Below are 21,284 nucleotides of genomic sequence, written 5' to 3' on the forward strand. Positions count from 1 at the left end.
ATGAATTTTTTTTCTTGTTTTCCTGCTCTAAAAACTGGGTGCGTCTTATGGTCCGGTGCGTCTTATGGTCCGAAAAATACAGTAATTTTGGAGTAGAATATGAGAACTGTCCAAGGGAAATATCTGTGTACCTCTCTTTTCAAGTTGAGCTAAGCTGGGTTAGTCTTTCTTCCATCATTTTAAACCAAGCTCAAAAAGTAGGCCAAGAGGAAAATGCTTATCTGGATGATGGTGTCCATTGAATAGTATTCCCTATAGTATACTAGATTGTATCACAGAAAGTTTTCTCAAATATCTTCTGAAAAAGACAGCAATATTTTCTGTCTCCTCTCTATCAGCTCCCTCTCAAGACTCAAAGAAAAGTTATAATCTCTCCTTCACAGTTACCAAGACCAACTTGAAGGTACCTCCACTTTCTTTCAGAAAACACTTAAGACAACTTAATTCTATTTTTCATTTGTTTTTAATGCATCTCTCTTTCTATAACATGCATTTACACAACGCATATTATATATATACTGGAAGAAGCCACAATATGTATTTTATGTACGTATCAGTTGGGTCAGTAAAACTAATAATTTGTCTTGTGAAAAGAATACATACAGTATCCAAAGAATTTCATATCAAATAAAACATAGTTCAAATTCAGTGAAAAGTTGAGCAGCAGAATACAAACTTAAGAACAGACCCAAGAATTCTTCACATATAGCTTGCCAGTCTATTCAGTTAAAAAAAAACTTTAAACAAAAAGCTGTATTTCTTTATGATACAAAAAGAATATCTCATTCCCAGTATTCTTTCTTGGGAATATATTTCTATATTTCCCTAAGCTTAGGAAAAAATGGGTGTACACCTCTGGAAACTAAAGTAACAAATCCACAAAGACCAAAATAGTCGCTTGTAGAATGTTTCATTGATGAGGTAGCATATCTTAACTATCCCTAGGCATCCACTAGAGTAAGTCCATCATGAAGTGCACGTTTCCACATGTAATAAGTGGAGCGTGCCGTTAAGGGAAAGTGGGCTCTGAACTCCTTGTATGTTGGAAAGGTCTTTGATTCAAAACGTTGCTGAAGAAACAGCTTGGCCTGGGCTTTGAACTGACCTGTGGCAATCACATCCATCACAAACATGCTACTGTTAACTTTTTCAGACATTTGATAACCTGGAATTGTAGTGCTGTAGGGTTTTGGTATCTGCTTGTCCACAAGCACTGGAGCAAACTCTTTTGGCTGAGTGGAATGGAATTTAGGTTCTGCCTTTCTATTAATCTCAGAACATGTAGAAGTCTGTTGCAAATTTTGAGATGCCATTGTTGAGGGAAGGCAATGCTTTTTGGCCTCCCTGATACTTTTTTTCCTCCAAAACCAATACGTTGTAGAAGAAACACTAGGATAACGCAAGCGAAACTTACAGAAAGGCATTTTCCATTGGCAAACACGTTTCCTGGCCAACTCACGAACTTGCTTTTGCCAACTGTATAGAGATTGCTTAATACGCATGAGAATTCGGTGTTCTGGATGTTGCCCATTGACCATTTTCATATTAGGCAATTTTCCTGACTTTAGTGACAGATACAGATTCCTGGTCGGTTTCTGGGTTACATAAAGAGGTTGTGGAGGCTTGAAATTTGGATTCCCTTTGATGGCTTTTCTTCTCCAGTTATAATACGTTGACCTGGAGATTCCAGGAAAACTACGTTTAAAGTTTCTGTATGGCACAGGACTATTCATGGAAATGCATTTTTCTAGATAAGACTTGGCTCCTTGCATGGAAGTTCCATTTTTGGAGTGATTCAAGAGATTTTTTGAGCTCTGGCCTCCTTCAGATTTTGCTGCAACGTCTGGATTAGTGTGAAGCTTGAGGATATGAGGATCCTTAGACATGGCAACATCAGAAGAGGAAGAAACCTCACGGTTGATCACACTTTGCATCTCATGCTTCCAGGCATAGTAGGTGGAGCGAGAAATTTCTGGGAACAACTGTCGGAAGTGTTGAAGAGGAACAGTGGTACCTTCTTGAAAACAGGACTGCAAGAAATGCTTGGCTGCAAATCTGGCAGCTGCTTTCAGTCTGTGCTCTCGTGACTGGCGCTTCCATCGATAGAAGGTGCTTTTGGTAATGCTGTATCTTTCACGCAGGTTAGAGTAAGTCACCTGGGGATCCTTGTTCAGCAACTCCAGTGTCTTCACAGGCTGAGCCTGAGGTTCTGGAATGGATGTTGTGGGTTCCAGCTCTTCCAGACCCATGACAGGTACAAAGTATTGAGCTTTGAAAACCTGGGAAGAAAGCTGTTGACCCGACCACATGATGTGAAGTGTGGAGGTCTGCAGGTTACACTTTCTAGGTCGGATGAGTCGGTTGAAGTATGGCCGTATCTTAAGGTTGCTCATTGGATAGATGGAATAAATGTTGCATTGTAGTACAGATGCCAGAGCGTACACATGCCACATGTTGGCATAGGTGCCAGGAAAGCAAGTGGCTTTAATGTCAGCATCAAAGATAGCCTCTAGGATAGCCAAAGGTAAATTAGTCATCTCAGGAGATTCCTCTGTACAAAGAGAATAGCGAGCAGCTTGCAGCATCACCTTAGAATCAATCATGCCATTGAAATAGTACTGCTTGTGAAGCAACATCTCCACAGCTGTGCGGACCTGTAACTCCAGATTTAAGCTAGTGTTACCCCACAACAACACACTTGCTGCCTCAAACAAGTGGTTCCCATCACCTTTACAAACTAAAGGTAACATATTACGAGGGGCATCTTCTGGGTAGAGACTTTTTGCCACACGGTCAACTTCCAGCTCTTCCTGGAACTGCCTCCCACAATAGCTGGGTAGTGAAAAAGAGGACAACGTCCTCTCAGATTCCAAAGCTGCACTAGTTAATCCCTCTAGCCCAAAGCATTCAGTTGCCTCCTGTAGCTCCTGGAGCACGGACTGCACTAGTTGGTGGCGCTGGATCATTCTGAAATATAGAAAAGTTTGAAGAATTAGAATGTCATGTTTTGCACAGATTTTCTCTTCATGGCTTTGTGAATTACTTAGAGAGGCACAGTTGTGCTGTTTTATCTTGGCAAATAACTGTACTTCTAGAGCAGGGGTAGGCAACCTCGGCTCTTTTATAAGTCATGGACTTCAACTCCCAGAATTCCTGAGTCAGCTGACTCAGGAATTCTGGAAGTTGAAGTCCATGAGTCATAAGAGAGCCGAGGTTGCCTACCCCTGCTCTAGAGCATATCAAAAACATGGATCCATATACAATTAAAGAACAAAGTCCAAGCTAAGAGCTGTTTTTGTGGAAACTGGTACACAATCCTCTGGGTTAGAATACTGAATTAGAGCTTATTCTCTAGTAAATACTCATAACACTGCACCATGGTTAATTTTGCATTGGACTGCACAATTTATAAAATCAAATTTAATGAAGTATGTAGATTATCCCAGTCCCCATTGTCTTACCCATTGTTAACGTATACTAAATTAAGATCTAGTACTATCCACCTGAACCTGCTTAGCAGATTTTGCTATTAAACAGAAGGATTAACACTTGAAAATATGATCAGTGTAACTTGCTAAAATTCACTGAAGAGCACAGCAATGCTTTCTAAATGAAGATATACTCACACTGAAGTTTACTTTTCATCATTTTAATGCTGCCCTTCAGTAACCTTTGCTATTTAAAGGACAGCTTTTTCATACGTTGTACTAATAAAGGAGAATACACTGTACTCTAGTCTATCCAACAAAATCTCTCATCCTCTATTTGTCTATTTTTTTCATTTGTCAAATATTTGCCTATGTCCTTTAAAAAAAGAATCAGGTTTTTTTTAAAAAATCTCTGTTGGACTACTGTAGTTTTTATTCCTTCCAGCCACCCAAATGCAGAGCAAGCATTGCAACTGCTGATTCAAGTGCCCATATCTAAAAGACTGAGGAAAGCTGAATTAATGCAGTAACAAGTTGTTTTGCTTTGTCATAAATAATTCAGCACAATAGTTCACTTGTGTTTACATTTTACAGATTTATTTTCCAAATGTAACAGTACCTGGACTATGAGAACTAGCTGTTGTACAATTTGGTTGGCTTTGCAAAGTCAAAAAAAAGGCACTATAATACAAAACTTAAGAGACCTCTTCTGGTGATTAGGCAACATTGCATTTCTATACTGGCATTTAGATACTTCACGAAGTAGTTTATAAAGTAAAGAATAAATAAATACACAGCAAGATGAGAACATTGTGGATATCAAAAACACCTTGCAAAATTAGGAAATAAATATTCCCTTTCACCAAGGAGGAGGGTTTCATTGAAAGCTCAGCAAACTGAAGATAGGAATATGAAGTAAAATTGTGCTTGTTTTTTTCTAGCTGAGATAGGATTAAAAAAAGAATCCACACAAGAAATTAACAGTATTTTGCAATAATCTGAAACAATAACAACATGGTTTCATTCAGAGCCACCACGGGGTCATATAACATTGCTTGCAAAATACAGCACTTGTATTTTCAGTTCTGAAAACAAATAACATTCTTCATAAACACTGCAAATTATAAGACTTTTCTCATAAAGTTTACAGAATGTAGCACTGAGTCATAAGGTATAGTATGCCTCAGACTTCCAGTTTTGCGCTGTAGCACACAGCTGTGGGATAAGCAAAGCTCCGCTCCCCGCAGCCAGTTTTGTCCTGCCAGAGAGACCCTAAATGGGTCTGAAGTTGCCCCAAAGAGGTGACCGTGAAGGAGGGAGGCACTCTGTTAATCACGAAATGATGGAGGTCATTTCGTTTGATCCGGGGAAAATCCTCCGACCCAACAGGAGAAAGGCTAGTGTGGCATCAGCATCTAGCTCAAGCTACCAGCAGCCAAAGTCCAAGAGCATGAACAAGAACATCGGTGAACAGCATGCTTGGAACTGGTGAGAGTATCGATCTTCTGTCTTCTATCTACTAATTGAATGCTTGGGAAAGACCCCCAAAGCAAGAAAACCTCCAAAAGTGAAGGCAGGGGACTGTATCCACATTCCCTCATAGATGGAAGTGGCAAATTAATACTAAGGGGGAAAGAAATAGACTGAAATTAAATTTAAAATACTACAGTCTGGACAAATCTAGAAACTAAAAAAAGACTACACCTAAAAGGGTTTTAATGAAATTATAAATATATATATAACAATATAATTTTTTGTCTGAAAAAAACTAGAAAATGAACAACTACTGATACCTAGTGGAGAATCAGAGCACAGAACACTGACAATAAAGACTCAGAAACTGGCAGGATGCCTAGAAACAAAGAATAATCTGTTCCCTGTTGGAGAGGTTTCCAAGCTGAGCCATGCTGGCTCAGGAATTCTGGCAGTTGAAGTCCTTGAGTCATAAAAGAGCCTGCACTAGAGGAGGACATTAGAATTATTTACAGGGTTACTTCTTTAGGAACTAAACTTTTAGAATATAAACAAGCTAATTCAAAAAAGCCAATAGGAAAGAACCTCACATTTTTCATCTGCTTCTGTCTTTTGGAAGGTAAAATTAGATAACAAAATAATCTATTTCCTATGTTAACATCTCTGCAATGAAATCAATAAAGGTAACAGGAAAGAAATGAGAAACATTTTTCTCAATGTATCTAATTTAGCTGATGCTAGAAAAAAATAGTATCTTTTGTACATACTCTTGAAAACTATTTTGAATCTAACCATCTATTATAACTAAACCACTTTAAATTAAACAATTCTTAAGAATGAAATATTCTTAATTTGGACTTTACTTTTACTGTTTGGACTGTTGTGTGTTTTGAAAAATAGGATTATTTAGAATCTAGTTATGTTGCACTTCAGTCTTTAAATAATTAACCTAGTATATACATAACAATATATGATGTTTTCCATGATGAGCTTAACATCAATAACAACATTTATTAAAAAGGCTAAAATCATTTCTAGTGGTATTATCTGTACATTAATATTTTGTTTAGTCACAATCTTTCACTTTTCACATTCTGGAAAAGCAGTGATCATGTATTCTAGCAAAAGATGTTACATATGTGCATGAGCATAGTCAGTAGCATATGCCTTTTTACAAATATCAAACATGCAAAGAAACAAAATAAGTCCAAAATATCTGTATTACATCCAGAAATGCCACCTTTGCAACCAATATTTCTCATCCATAACTATGGCACCCTAAGGATACCTGCATACATGCAAATGCTTCTCTGGGATCAGTAACTCAGCAGATTTTGCTTTTTCCTTCCAGTAACAGATTGCTGGGAAATACCAAACATGGCTTTAAGAATTCCAATGTTTGTTACAAATTTTTCTGGATGTGGTTGGAAAGAGGCCTAGAAATGCCAGCACAAATATATCACACTTGCTGAACGTGCACATGCAACTAATTACAATCTTCAATTATATGTGATATATCTAGGGCTTTTTTCCCCATAGAACAATCAGAACAGTGTTCCAGCACCTTTTTTTGCACAAATAAAAAAAAAAGCTGAAGGAAACTGTTCCGGAGAGCCAAATTCTTCTCATGCAGCCAGGTTGCAGAGCAGCAAAATGCATCGCAGCAACAGGCCTTCAGATGGCTCAAATCGAAGGAAATGTGTGTTCTGTACCAGCCTACTACCGGCCCTGCACATAAGGTAGGGACAACCCCTTTACAAGAAGGCAAGAGGCTGGAACTAAGCCTGCCAAATTTATGGACACAAAAGCAAACAGAGCAAAAACAAGACATGAACCATGAAACAGGAGCTATTCAAACGGTTGCCTTCAGCAAACCAGCCCTCCCACGCATTCCCCTTTTAAACAGTTCAGGGCGTGGCTTCTCTCTGCCTCCTTCCGAGGTGCCCCATTGCCTTCCTCTGTTTACTCCTGATTGACTGCCTCCTGCGTCAGGCGTCCTTGAACAGGGCCAGCTGTGGGTCATCTTCATCCACGCTGTCAGGCTCACACAGCTGGATCTGCGTCGTAACCAGGTGGGAGGGGCCTGGCTGAGGGCTCTCATCAGCAAGCTCTCCAACACCCTCAGCAACCTCTCCAACACCCCCCTCCTCCTCCTCTGAATCGTCCGACCCAACTGCCGAACCCACAGGCTGACCCTGAATAACAACACTATCCCGCACCGCAGGGCCCTTCCCCCGGGTCTGCCGATCCGGATGCGGTCGGGATGGAAATTGTTCATGAAAAGCGGTCACCAAAGCAGGGGCATGAACGGCGGTCGTGTCTTCCCACGTAAACTCCTCTGGCCCGTAGCCTTTCCATTCAATCAGGTACTGGAAACGACCTTTCAGCCAACGGGAGTCCCTGATGCTGGCGACCTCGTAATCGGGGGTGCTGTCTCCATCACGAGGTCCTGATGGGGGAGGTTCCGCTCGGTGGAGTGGACAGGCCGGTTGCTCGGGGACCAACAGAGACCGATGAAAAACTGGGTGCACGCGCAGGGAACGTGGCAGAGTTAAGCGCTAGGCAACCGGATTGATGACAGCCTCGACTGGGAACGGTCCTAAATATCGGTGATCTAACTTTCTCACCGGCCGTGTTGACGGTAGGTTCCTGGTGGACAACCAGACCCGATCTCCCACCGATAGTGGAGGCGTATCCCGCCTTGACCGGTCAGCAAACCTTTTGTAATCGGCCTTCGCCTTCTCTAACTGACGTCGCACCAATCGATGGATCGCCTGTAAGTCTGCCATGAAGTCGTTCGCTGCCAGCTCCGGTGAGTCCACGGGAGAAAGGGGGAAAAACCGGGGGTGATATCCCACATTGGCCAAGAACGGTGTCATCTGTGTGGAGGTGTGCTGCGAATTGTTAAATGCAAACTCAGGTATGGCCAGATAGTCCACCCAATTGTTTTGCTGCAGATTGACGTAGCAGCGCAGATATTGTTCCAGGATACCGATGACCTTCTCGGTTCCCCCGTCAGTTTGAGGATGATGCGCGGACAAGAGGCAAATCTTGATATCCAATGCATGCATCAACTCCTGCCAGAAGCGGGCTGTAAACTGGGGCCCCCTATCAGAAACAACTCTATCAGGGAGGCCATGCAGCCGAAACACCTGCTGAATGAACATACGACTAGTGGCGCGGGCTGATGGTAAGCTGCGACAGGGGATGAAGTGCGCCCTCTTGGTCAGCATGTCCACCACCACATACACTGTCGTAAAACCAGAGGATGGGGGTAAATCCGTCAAGAAGTCCATGGACACAGCCCCCCAGGGTCTTTTGGGTGTCGGCAAGGGCTGCAATAATCCAGGCGGGGCCCGTCGCTGACTTGGCCTGCCTGCATGGGATGCAGGAGGTGACATACGACTGGACGTCGTGTCGGACTCGGGGACACCAGAAGGTATGGGAGACCAAGTTCAGGGTCTTGAACAGGCCAAAATGCCCCGCCGCCGGGTTATCGTGACACTGGCTGAGGATGAGTCCCCTGAGTGGCCCTCCCGGAACGTAGAGACGGTCATGATAATACAAGAGTCCATCCGTGACCGTCCAAGGAGAATCTGGCCCCACCTCCGCCTTCCGCTGAGCCACCCACACCTCTTGCTGCTGTGCCTCCCGGATCCGAGCTTGTCTTCCACTCGGGAATATTCGGGCTTCCTGGACAGAGCATCTGCTCTTTGATTGTGCCCGCTAGGTATGTACCGAAATCAGAAGTCGAATCTCGCAAAGAAAAGAGACCACCGGATCTGGCGTTGGTTCAAATTCCGAGTGGTCTGCAGGCTTTCCAAATTCTTATGGTCCGTCCGGGCCTCGATTTGATGCCGCGCTCCCTCCAGATGATGCCTCCAGGCCTCGAATGCCACTTTGATGGCCAGCAGCTCCTTCTCCCAGATTGTATAATTGCGCTCCGAAGGGTAGCATTCTGCGTCTTTATAGGGTCCTCATACATCAGACGCATATGATCACAAAACCCCACAAAGTTGTCCAACAATGGGCTAGGTTGAGCCAGCAGAGGCGTGCCCCAACGAGCTGCATCACCCAAAAGAAGGGTTAACACAAACCCCACCTTATCCCGGTCAGTGGGGAAATCAGCTGCTCTCACGCTGATAAAGAGCTGGCATTGTCCCAGGAAAGCAGGAAACAGTTCTGGATTGCCAGTAAATTTATCCGGCATCGCAACTTGGCATTTTCTCCTGGGTGGGGGTGATGGTGGGGGTGCAGCATGGACCTGAGCTTGCAGTTGAGCCACCTGAGCTGCCAGCAAAGTGAGTTGCTGGGTGAGCTGGGCATTCTCAGCACGTAGCTGCTCCATAATAATAGTAAGGGGTGGGAGGCTGAAGGCAAACTGTTCTGTACCAGCCTACTACCAGCCCTACAGATAAGGCAGGGACAACCCCTTTACAAGAAGGCAAGAGGCTGGAACTAAGCCTGCCAAATTTATGGACACAAAAGCAAACAGAGCAAAAACAAGACACAAACCATGAAACAGGAGCTATTCGAACAGTTGCCTTCAGCAAACCAGCCCTCCCACGCATTCCCCTTTTAAACAGTTCAGGGTGTGGCTTCCCTCTGCCTCCTTCCGAGGTGCCCCATTGCCTTCCTCTGTTTACTCCTGATTGACTGCCTCCTGTGTCGGGCGTCCTTGAACAGGGCCAGCTGTGGGTCATCTTCATCCACACTGTCAGGCTCACACAGCTGGGTCTGCGTCATAACCAGGTGGGAGGGGCCTGGCTGAGGGCTCTCATCAGCAAGCTCTCCAACACCCTCAGCAACCTCTCCAACACCCCCCTCCTCCTCCTCTGAATCGTCCGACCCAACTGCCGAACCCACAGGCTGACCCTGAATCACAACGTGATCCGTACAGGCTAATTTAAAAGTGGGAGGGTAAGAAGGACCAAGTGTGAACAGGTTGCTTAGCAACCTGCTTAAACAGTCTCTGTAAATTTCAGCTCCTGGTGCCTTGCCTTTTTTAAGCTGGGAAGTTGAAAAAAGGCTAAAAAGAAGGCAATAGAGTGCTATCAAGGAAAATGTACAGATATAGCCAGCAGACATTTAGGGAACCTTTATTTTTCATACACTGTTCAAATTTTGTTTTAATGCCATGGTGATACACAATCAAATGTAGTCAGTCTTTTTTTTTTAATCCCAAAGCATCTGTTTGTTAAATACGGTATAACAAAGTTTTGGATGATAGAATTTTTTTTAATCTAAGGATAACTAATGATAACAGCTCTTAAATCTGTTATTTTGTTTTATTTTTGCACAAAAAATTGTATAATTTGCATTTGCATTCATTTACAAATAGAATATGTTGTTAAAATGTATTGGTGTTGAAATAATTAGTGCACACATATACCTAAAACCAGTTTATTGCATTTGGCAATTGTACTAAAAAAAAAATCATTGTCAACCACTATAATTAATTTTTAAGGACGTGGTGGCTCAGTGGGTTATGACGCTGAGCTTGTCAATCAGAAGGTCGGCAGTTTGGCGGGTAAAATCCCGAGTGCTGCGTAACAGAGTGAGCGCCTGTTACTCGTCCCAGCTTCTGCCAACCTAGCAGTTCGAAAGCACATAAAAATGCAAGTAGAAAAATAGGGACCACTACGGTGGGAAGGTAACAGCGATTCATGCGCCTTTGGCGTCTAGTCATGCCAGCCACATGACCACGGAGACGTCCTCGGACAAGCGCTGGCTCTTCGGCTTTGAAACGGAGATGAGCACCGGCCCCTACAGTCGGAAACGACTAGCATGCATGTGCGGGGGAACCTTTACCTTTTATAATTCATTTAATTTGAAATCAAGTGAAAAATTGGTTTAAATTATTTTATTAAAACAAATTAATGGCAATTCTTTTATAAGAAGTTACCTCAAACAAAATGAGTTTGAAATGCCTGCTCTAGATAGTTGAATGCTCCAAAATAAATTCTAGATCAGGCCTGTACATGCAGCCTACCAAGCACCCTTGGACAGAGCACTTAAAAAAAAGTAATAAAATCACCACCACTGCCCTGAAAGTCATGTTGCCTAGTGCCTCCATGGCTTACCATGACCACGAACTCCAACACTGTAGATGCTCCTGTTGTCACCAAATCATTGATTAGCCCACCAGCATTCCTTTGCAGACCACAAAGATTTTTAATTGACCAGTGTGGGCCTTTCCCTTCTACAAGTTGCACAGATCTCTTCTAGATTTTCCTCTTGCCTTTCCGAGCTAACTCCTTGGTCTGTCATTGAGCAAGAATTGACTTTGTAGGGAAGCATATTATCATTTGATGTATATTTAACATATGTTCTACCTTTATTTACCGATTATATAATATTTGCATGCAATCCACATGACGAGGTTTGGGGCAACTTACAATATTCTTAAAATCATAAGATTAAAACATAAAAGCAGGGCTTTTTTCTCATAGAATGCTCAGAATGGCGTTCCAGCACCCTTTTTTGCACACACACACAAAAAAAAAGCTTTTGCACAAACTATGCTACTCCCTCTATTAGGAATTGCTGCTGAGCATGCCAAAAGACCTGGCCGGCAAACGTTGCACCGGCAAGTTGTCTGCAGTGAAGGCGAGTTGGCAGGAACTTTGCATCCCCTCTCTGCTGCCCAACTACACCAATTCAACTTGGTAAGTAAGAGAGGACAAGGAGTGGGAGGTGGGTTCTGCGGAGTCCATGTGCACTCCTTCCTTGTGCTCACCTGTGTCAGCCAGGCTGGTGGCCTACCTGTTGCTGGACCTGTGCCACCGTCGCCTCGCCCTGCACGCCTAAGTGGCCGCCCTGCATCGCCTGGCCCGCACCACCTCCGCCGCCTGCCCCGCGCAGCCCCACCATATAGAGCGGGCCGCGCTGGCTCCGGCCCTGGGGGGCAGCCCACCACCAACACCCCTCGTACCCGTGACCACAGCAGTGCCGCCGCCCCAACCCCCCCGCCTCCTGCGCCCCCCAAGATGAGTGTTCCGGCACCTTTTTTTTTTTTTTTTTTAGAAAAAAAGCACTGGTTACAACAGATACAAATGTCAATAGATTTAAACTATGAGGAAATCCAGAACATCTCCAATCTAAATCTACAATCAAAAAACACCCAGAAAATGATGGTAAAAGAACAAAAAAATCAGATAACAGAACACAAATTAGAAGAACATGATCTTATTGACAAAGCTACAAATGAAAAGAATTACAATCCAACAGAAACAGGAAAAAATCTACAAGACTTTGATATAACAATAAAAATGGAATGGACTATAGAATTTCCAGGAGAATCATCTATCTTATATATTATCAACAATACTTGCAAAAACACAGGAACTGATGGGTAAGCAGAATATATCAACCTGGAAAGCAACTCAACAAAAGGCTAGAGACAGATTTAAGAGATTTGATTCACCCTACCAGATGGAGTATTACATGAGTAAACACTTGTTTGAATATGGTTAAAAGAATAGAAAACTTTGAACATAAAGGGGCCCTATAACAAGAGGGATAAGAGATTTAAGTAATATAGTATGTTTTACAATATATGAAATGTAAAAATATTGGGAATGATGTAACTATTATAAATATAAGTGAAATATAAGCTGATCAGAAAAGATGTTATACCCAGATGTTATAAGATAGATAAGAAGCACAGTATTTTTATAATACATGAAATATGAAAATATTGGGATGGTGTACCTAACTGGAAAAATTTGTATATCTAGATGACTAACACTGAGAAAATCATGGCTGATAAGAATGGATTGAATAAAAGGGGAAATTAAGCTTAAACAAAAATTACGAAAATAGGATGCGTGGTGAACTAAAGAGATGATGGTTATAAGAATAATATAAGCTGATAAAAAATGTTATACATAGATGTTATCACTATCTGCATAAATATGAAAAAATGTATATATTTAATCATTTATATATTGAAAATATTAGAATTATATTTGTTTAAGGTTGAAAAAGGAGAATACAAATGGGAGAAGGAGAGATCAAAGAAATATATTATTAATTAATATTCTAATTATGGAATTATCTAATTTAATCATTATTCACTGTTAATTATTATTGGGGGGGGTTTCTCAAATATATAAACGAAGACAACATGCTATACACCAGGCACTGGAGATTGTTATTGTTAAAAAGACAGTAAAATATATGTTTTTAAAAAGGCATAGTATGCCTCATATTCAATGTAATATATGTCCTTTACCATTCTTGTCACAGGACTTGTTTTTCTATTCACATCCCTGTAAGTGGGCAAACAGGAATAGCTTAATGTGAGGATGGAAAACAGAAACACGTTCTCTCCCTTAAATACCAATTTTAAAAGGCATAAATGGTTGCAAATCTGTCAGGGAAGCTCTTCTGAGTAGAAAAGAACCTGTCATATCTTATTCAGTTCTGTCTCCTTTCCCGTGTATGAAATTCAGCTTTCCACATCTAGTCTCCCAAAGTTCTGCCATCCTAATTATATTTATCCAAAAATGCTTGTTTGAAAGTTGTTTTACATGGTATATTTTATTACTGTACACTTTGCACATTGTACAGACCTTTTGTTTAATAGTAGTAGTATTTAGCTGAGCTTCAGCACTCGTTTTCTAATAACTTAATCCTCCAGTAGACCTTAAAAATTGCTGATCTTAAAAACTGCTGATCTGATTAGAAAAGTCAAAAAAAGGGATCTTAGTATTGACATACATTTTCCTGACTTTTCACAAAAAGTGCAAGTCTTAACCTGCTATATTTTGCCATTCCAATCATTTGTATAACAATATATGTTAAGCCTTACTGTAGAGATAAAAAATATAGAAGAACAGAAGAACACTAAGATTCCATAGCTTCTGTTTTCTTCTTCAGGAAAGTACTTTCTAAGAACTTTATTTTAGGATGTCCAAGACCATCACTAACACAGTGACAGAACCCTTCTCAAAAACGTTGGCAAATATTTAGCTCAAAGGGAAAAAATCTTGTGAAAACAAACTTGTGAGATAGACATAGACAATATGGTGTCTTCATAATTTTGGGAATATAGTTTATACAATCCATTTTGTGAGTTAATAATGGAAAAGCATCTTTGGGCTTAGTCTAAACAATGTAGGCTTTAAAGGTTGATACTAATACCAGTGTTTGCTCCAGTTGATGGGAGATGAAGTTGACTTCAGAACAAAAGGCACAGTGAAATCTAACACCATTCCTAACTTCACCATGTGGTACTGGACAACAGGGTGCTGCAAAATATTCAAAAGAGATGCTTCACAAAGCATAGAAGTGTAAATGAATCATCCTTCCCTGAAGTAGGAATGTAGCCATGTCCTATGGCAAGCTTACATGGCTGCGCTGCGTCCACATGGATGTGCATCCACAGCTATTTTGCACTCAGTCTAAGTATTATCTCTGTAGGACACACAGACAGCTTGAGGTGAGTTAAGCTTACAGGTTTATGTATATCAATGAATCCCTCAAATTTTCCATCACAGAAAAGAACAAGTTACTTGTTCAAGGTTCAGTTTGCTCACACTTTGCACTAAATCATAATGTGGTTTGTTTTGACCTGATACAATGTGTGAAACTTGCCAATTGTGGAATATTCAAAAACCTCTATTACATAAACCACCCATTCTTTTTCCAGCCAGTCAAAACTTTCGAGTCTGTTTACAATTTCTTTTTCCTTCTCAGCCATGTTAAACACCATTCCCATCGCAGAATTTAAAATTGTATTTCAATTATCGAGTCTTCTTTCCAATGAGTGTCATTTTAATTTATATAGTAGCATAATAAAATAAATAGTTGTCTTCCAGAGATAAATGTTACGTTGTGAATGTTTCATCTTTGGGAACTTAGGCAAGAGTACCTTTTAGCGAAGGCAGAAACTTTATCTAAACTATCCTTCTGTAATTAAAAGTGCTACCATATTTCTCAAAAGCACAACTATGTTTCTAGTTCCATATACTAAGATCACCAAGCTGAGGAGAATTGCTAACATTTTGAAAGATAGGCTCAAGATCCAGAAAGACCTTGCCCTTGACACTGGGCCCCAAGTATTAGGATGCAATTCAGTGGTGAAAAAAGTAAGGTCCTGCACTTAGGCACAAAAAAACTAATGCATGAGTACAGAATAGATGAACTTATGGCACTCGTGCCACAGGTGGCACTCAGAGCCCTCTCTGTGGGCACATACACTGTCGCCCCAGTCCTAGCCCTTCAGTCCCATCCATGAGCAACCTGTATCAAAATCTCCCTGGGCAAGTGGCTTTTTAAGCTGGGTTTATAAAACCTTTTTGCTTTAGGCCTCCACCGCCGTGTGCAAAACCAAAAAAGATCAATCAACCAATTCCAAATTCTCACGGGGAAAAAAAGATCTCGCAAAATTGGAATTGATTGAGCTTTATTTTTAATCCCAGTGGCGGAGAAAGTGATGCATTGGGAGCTGGAAAGGTGCCACGTGGAGGCGGGGGAGAGCGGCAGGAGCAGGGTGCTCCGTGTGGGGGTGGGGGCGGGCACAGCAACCTTATTCTGCATGGTGGCAGGAGGGTGGGGCGCATGCCCTTCCCATGCCAGGCCAGCCCCTGCAGCCCCAGGGTGGCCATGCTGGGCAGCAGTGGGCAGGGTGTTGAGGTGGGGGCTGGCAGGCCGACTAAAGCAGCAGATGGAGCACTGGAGGCTCGGGAAGGGAGGGTGCTGAAGTGGTCGTTGGCAAAAGCAATGCAGTTGAGCGGCCACTGGCAAGAGCAACGCGGTCATTGGCAAGAGCAATGCGGTTGAGCGGAAAGCAGCCTCAGAACAAGAAATCTTCACTCCCCCCCAAAATTGCCTTTCTTTTTTTACCTGACTCCCAGCCCGTGCCATTTCTCGTTTGCGATCCACCGTTCCCGCATGCAAGGAAACAAAGGAAGATTTTTTTGGGGGGGGGAAGTCAATCAATCAGTTCCAACTTCTCGTGAAAGATCGTGAAGTTGGGATTGACTGCGAATACCGGATTCCCCCCCCCTCCCCTACTCTGCCTGCTGCTGGAGGGCTGGCCCAATATTCGCAGCCGGCTGCGGAGCCCGAGTGCACTGATCGAGGGACCAGCAGGCTGTGGCTGCTGATGGACACAACTGACCCCCATGCGCTCGCTGTGTGCGGGGGCTAATGGTGTCAGGCAGCTGCCACCCCGGCCCCTGCCTCGCCTTGCCTTGCCCTGCGGCAATGGCACCCCTGCCCTGCCCCCTGCCTTGACTCACCTCACCCCGCAGGACGAGCCTCCTGCCCACCATCCCACCCACCAGAGACTCCCTGGATCTCCAACTCTGCCCAGCCCCCACAGGTGTCCCTCACCACGAGCAACATCAAGGTGGCCACACCCACGCCAGCCACATCCACCCAGTCTGCCATGACCACTGCAGCCACATCCACCCAGTGTGCCACACCCACCCAGCACCCGACGATAAATAAGTGGGGCTTGGATTGCAGATTGGGCCCTCAGTCTCTAAAAGGTTCGCCTTCACTGGAATAGATGGCACCAGGCTCAACAATATTAACTCTGAGAGAGAGATCAAGGTATCCTAGTGGAACACCACTTAAGCATGAGCCAGCAATGTGCTGCAGCTGACAAAAAAGCCAATGCACTCCTATGTTCCATCAACAGATGGCATCAAGACGAGAAGTAATGTATTGCTTTACACTGCACTGTGAGACCACACATAGAATACTGCATCCAGTTCTGATCACTTCAATTAAAAAAAGATATTGAGACCTGTAAAGTGTGCAGAGAAAAGCAATAAAGATGATAAAAGTGTCTGAAAACTAAATTATATGATGAACGATTGAGGAAGCCAGGTATGTCTACTGAAGGGAAGGATTGGGGGGACATGATAATTATCTTCCAGTTCTTGAGGGGCTGTCGTAAAGAAGAGGAGATTGACTTATTCTCTAAGGCACCAAAGGACAGAACAAGAAATAATGGATGGAAGCTTATTGAAGAAAGATCCAACCTAGAATTAAGGAGAAATTATCTGATTGTGAGAATCAATGCAACCTGAGCTTGCATTCTGGGATTATGGATGCTCCATCACTGGAGGTTTTCAAAAACAGACTGGACAATCACTTGACTGGTAAGGTGTAAGGTTCCTATCTTCAGCAGAAGGTTGGAGCCAAGGTCCCTTCCAGCCTTATGATTCTATGAAAAGGATCCATATATCTTGACTATATAGTAAAGGAAACCCCTTTGCTTGAAAAATAATGATATTATTTAAAGTATATTAACATTATTGTGGCTATTCTGAGTTTGGATTGGAACTGTGATCTATTGACCAGACATGGATACTATAGTGCAATAATAGTTAAGTATGCAATGAAGTTTCAATCAGCTCAAGTTGTTTTATTTTTTAAATAATTTCTAGTGTGATGGCAGCAATATCACTTGCTGCAAAGAAACAAAGCATCCGGAAGCATGTAAAAGTTTATCATAATAACTTTATAAGTCTTAAAGTTACAAGTAAGCTCTTCATTGCATTTGAATAGCTTTTGTTCCTTAGCCTGAAGACAAATTAGATAGTGGTATTGTGAAATAAAGACCAAGGAGAATAGTTTGAATAAAGTACATCTTAACTTGTAATAATTATCATCTTTCTAAATGTAAACCATTTAACTTATTGTCTAAGTATTAATGCTACAGATAAATGACTGTTCTAGAATACCTGACATAAGTTATATACTTGAAAACTCTATATAGGCTATTTTTTGCAGATTAATCTTATATATATTATACAAACATTCAGGCTTGTGCTAATTACTAGTGAAATGGCATCCAGCATCAGTCAATATTGAATTATGGAATAAAGCAACTTTCTATTTATATTACCTAATTTTTCAAGATACCCTAAAACATTTCTTAGAAATTCTATATTATTAATTCTATAATACTTCATTGAAATACAGGACATGGATAGTCTTTAGGAAAACTATATATCCACACCCATATCCTATGAAGCACTACCGCCATGGACAAACTATTTTATTATTTTCAATAAGAGTTTATGCATATAATACTTCGTACATGGCGGCAGTACTTTATAGGATATGGATGTGGATATATACTTTTCCTAAAATATCCATGTCTTGTATTTCAATCCTAAACTCAACACTCTAGTTTCATTATTAGTATAAAAGGACCACAGTACTGTGTAGCACCAACTTTGCTTAAAAAAAATTATAACTACAATACTGCATTCATCTGTTTTCTCAAACTTTGAAATTACTACATCAAACTTGCTTGCAGACCAATCAAGTGCAGAAAATAAAAAGTTATCTCGGAGGGGGGCGTTATCCCGGAGTCAGTCGAATTATAAGGTTTTTTTCGCGTTGCTGCGAGGCCAGGTTTGGAATTGAAAGTAAGAGAAAACATTCCGCCAACACCACAAAGCCACAAAAAACAAATCCCAGCCAAGGCCTTGGAAATGGCACTTTCTATGCCGCCCTCCTCGCAGTCCAAGAGCAACGCTTAAATGTCACGAACGACGGCCCAGGTATGAAATAAAGCCGGGTTCCCTCTGCCGGCAACGCTCCTTCGCTCCGATTTAGAGCAAGGCGGGGAAACCCGAAGCGGGATCTTTTAAAAAAAGATGGAGGGGGAGTAACAGAAACTAACCTGAGAATGAATTTGATGAGCTCCTGATCAGCCCAATCTAAAACAGAGGTGGTGGGGAGGGGAAGGGAAGGGAAGGGATCCTCCACGCTTGAAACCAGCGCCTTTTCCAAAATTACAAAACGCCCATGGAAATGAATTAATTGCTCAACGTTCTTACGAAAAGGGGCCTCGTTCAAGAGACAGCGAAGCAGGCTAACTCCATCCCACAAGAGGGCAGCCAGAAGCCCCATGAAATTGCTTTAAGACATTCTCTTGAAACAAAGACTGCTGCTGCACATGGAGGGAGAACTTAAAAAGGAAAAAAAAATGACGGCTGGACTAGAAAACCAACCCCATGGAGGCCAATTTGAAGGAAAGCTTCCTTGGTGTGGCTTTCCTTTCCAATTAATGTGGCAATGCACAATCTTTTTACTCAACTAAATCCCAAGGACTTCAAGTTACAACTCTACTACTTGCTTTACTAACGAGCATAGAGTTGCAACTTGAAACCACATAATCCCCATTTTTTCCCCATTTTCCTTGGCTTTGGCTTGAGTTTGTACTGGTCTAGTTGTAGAGTCCTCAACTCAACTCAGTTTTTATAGGGGTTTAAGCCACATTCCCTCAAGAAATTGGTTTGTAAATGTTAGAAGTTTCTTCCAACTCACCTTTACTTGTTGGGCAAACCAACCAGTTCTAAACCGCTCCCTCCTTGCCTTGGTCTCGCTGCAAGGCTGTTTCCTGGACATTTAAATTCTGAATCAGGAAGCACAGCAATCTCCACTTTCACAGCTGTGTCCCACATCCAGACTGGAACTGGTTTCAGATCTGGAGTGAACCAATTGGAGTAGCTGCTTTAGGTGTGTAAAAAGGGCTCGGCTCCACCCCCTCCCCCAAGGAAATAGTTCATTCCCAAGTACTCTTGCATCCAACATGAAAGGAACAGGGCAAATTCTGGGGTCATTTCCAAAGCTAAAGTGATCATTGCTGTTGTCTAAGACTCTCTTCTTAAAGAGACAAGCACCTTTAATGTCAAAGAATTATCATACTTTCGGAACTTGATTAAGAAAACAGTAAGGCTAGGGGGAGAAAGCCAAAATATACAGCAGGAAATTAACTCAGATAAAAATGAATTATGGCAGTTGGAGGAATCATTTAGAGGCAAATTGATGAAGACTTGATATGGTTTCTATAATTGCCTAGAAAAAGAAAAAAAAACAAATAACTAGAATCCTTCTCTATGGATTTTAGTTTAGCCCACATAGGTACTAGAAATGCTGAACAAACACAAATGCTAAAACTTTATTTTGAACTACACAAGGAAAAATTAGTGGCATTTCCCCCCCCCCCTTCAATTAATCAAAAAATTAAATCAATTAATCCTGGTTTTAAAAAGGTGCATGTTTGCAGATTTTTTACATAGAAAGAAAATGGGGAGCAAATGTAACTTGAACTGCATTCCATAACTTTGGCAGCAATGCAGGAGATATTTTTGTGCTAAAGAGGTGACCTGATTAATAGTGGGAGAAGATCACTTTTACACCACCCCCACCACCAATGTTTTGCCTTATAAAGATCAGTATCAGTAGCTTAAATTATGCCAGGTAAACAATTGGAAACTGGAGTATATCTTTCAGTACAGGCATCATAGAGTCCCTATTCCTCCTACAAGATATTAGTCTAGTGCTGTTGCTTTTTGCACTGATTGCAGTTTCTGGATAGTTTTCAGTGTTGGCCTAAATAGAGCCCATTGTAAGTATCAAGATAGGATGTAATCAGAGCTTCGATAACTACTGCCAAATCTGACTGGCTCAGAAGATTTGCAGCTGGCATAGTAGCTTTAATTGTGCAAAAGCCACTCTGTGCCACTGTAAATCCAATGAAAGCTGAGCTTCAAAGAGCACTCCTAAACTGCAGGGTGCTCTTTCAGGGGAATGCATGTGCATTTCAACCTTAACCTCCAAGTCTTGTTTTCCAATTCCCTCTACTTGTCTGGATTTGATTTGTTTGTTCTCCATAAATAAGATGAGTGTTGAAAACATTGTTGAACATTCAACATCATTCAAGAATATGATTGATTTCTTGGGGTAAGAAGGTAAGGAACAGTAGAATTGTGTATCGTGATTATTTTGATGGCAACTAATTCCAAAACTCTGGAGGATCCACTCTAGAGATTTCACATGGATGTTGAATGAGGATGTGAAAAATGTACATGTTGTAATTTTCCAATTCTGTTAAAGGAATAGGCATATAGAGGCACTTACCTAAGATACATTTAGGAAAGGACATATAATAAGATGAAGAAATAGAGAAATATATATACTGACTTAAAGGATACTTTTAGAATAGTGCACACTATTGTAGAATAACATATAGCTTATGAATTCATTTTATATAAGGCTTATTCTTTATAAAAACTGCTTAGAGTTAGTATCTTAAAGTATAACTAAGAACCAAAGTGCAGCCATGTTTAACCGAAGCATGAACTCTGTTACACACATAGCTTCTAGATACAAAGCAGGCATTCTTATAGAAAAACAAGGGAAGACATAAATCTTTTATAATTGCAATTATCCAGCTTGGGTAACAGTTCACCTTGTAGGCAAGTCTATACCCCAAGTTAGCAGGATGTTACAGAAAAGGGAGTGAAGATAAGATAAAAACAAAAGGACATTTGATCTAATAATTGGAGGGTTTGGTAATTGTAATGGTTGCTAGGCGGTCAGAAAGCATGTGACCAGTTGGGCCTA

General features: G+C 41.6%; 1 protein-coding gene across 1 annotated transcript; it reads right to left on the reverse strand.

The window, feature by feature from the left end:
* Nucleotides 1–941: 941 nt before the first annotated feature.
* Nucleotides 942–19,444, reverse strand: VRTN (vertebrae development associated; the record flags this gene model as incomplete). The annotated part of the gene is made up of 2 exons (XM_081314781.1): nt 19,209–19,444; nt 942–2,967 (listed from the first exon to the last, which is right to left on the reverse strand). Exons 1-2 carry the CDS (start codon nt 19,337–19,339, stop codon nt 942–944), a joined length of 2,157 nt encoding a protein of 718 aa, XP_081170907.1. The 5' UTR covers nt 19,340–19,444.
* Nucleotides 19,445–21,284: the final 1,840 nt, after the last annotated feature.

The sequence above is a fragment of the Vipera berus genome, assembly GCF_964194415.1.
Source record: "Vipera berus genome assembly, chromosome: 1".
NCBI lineage: Eukaryota > Metazoa > Chordata > Lepidosauria > Squamata > Viperidae > Vipera > Vipera berus.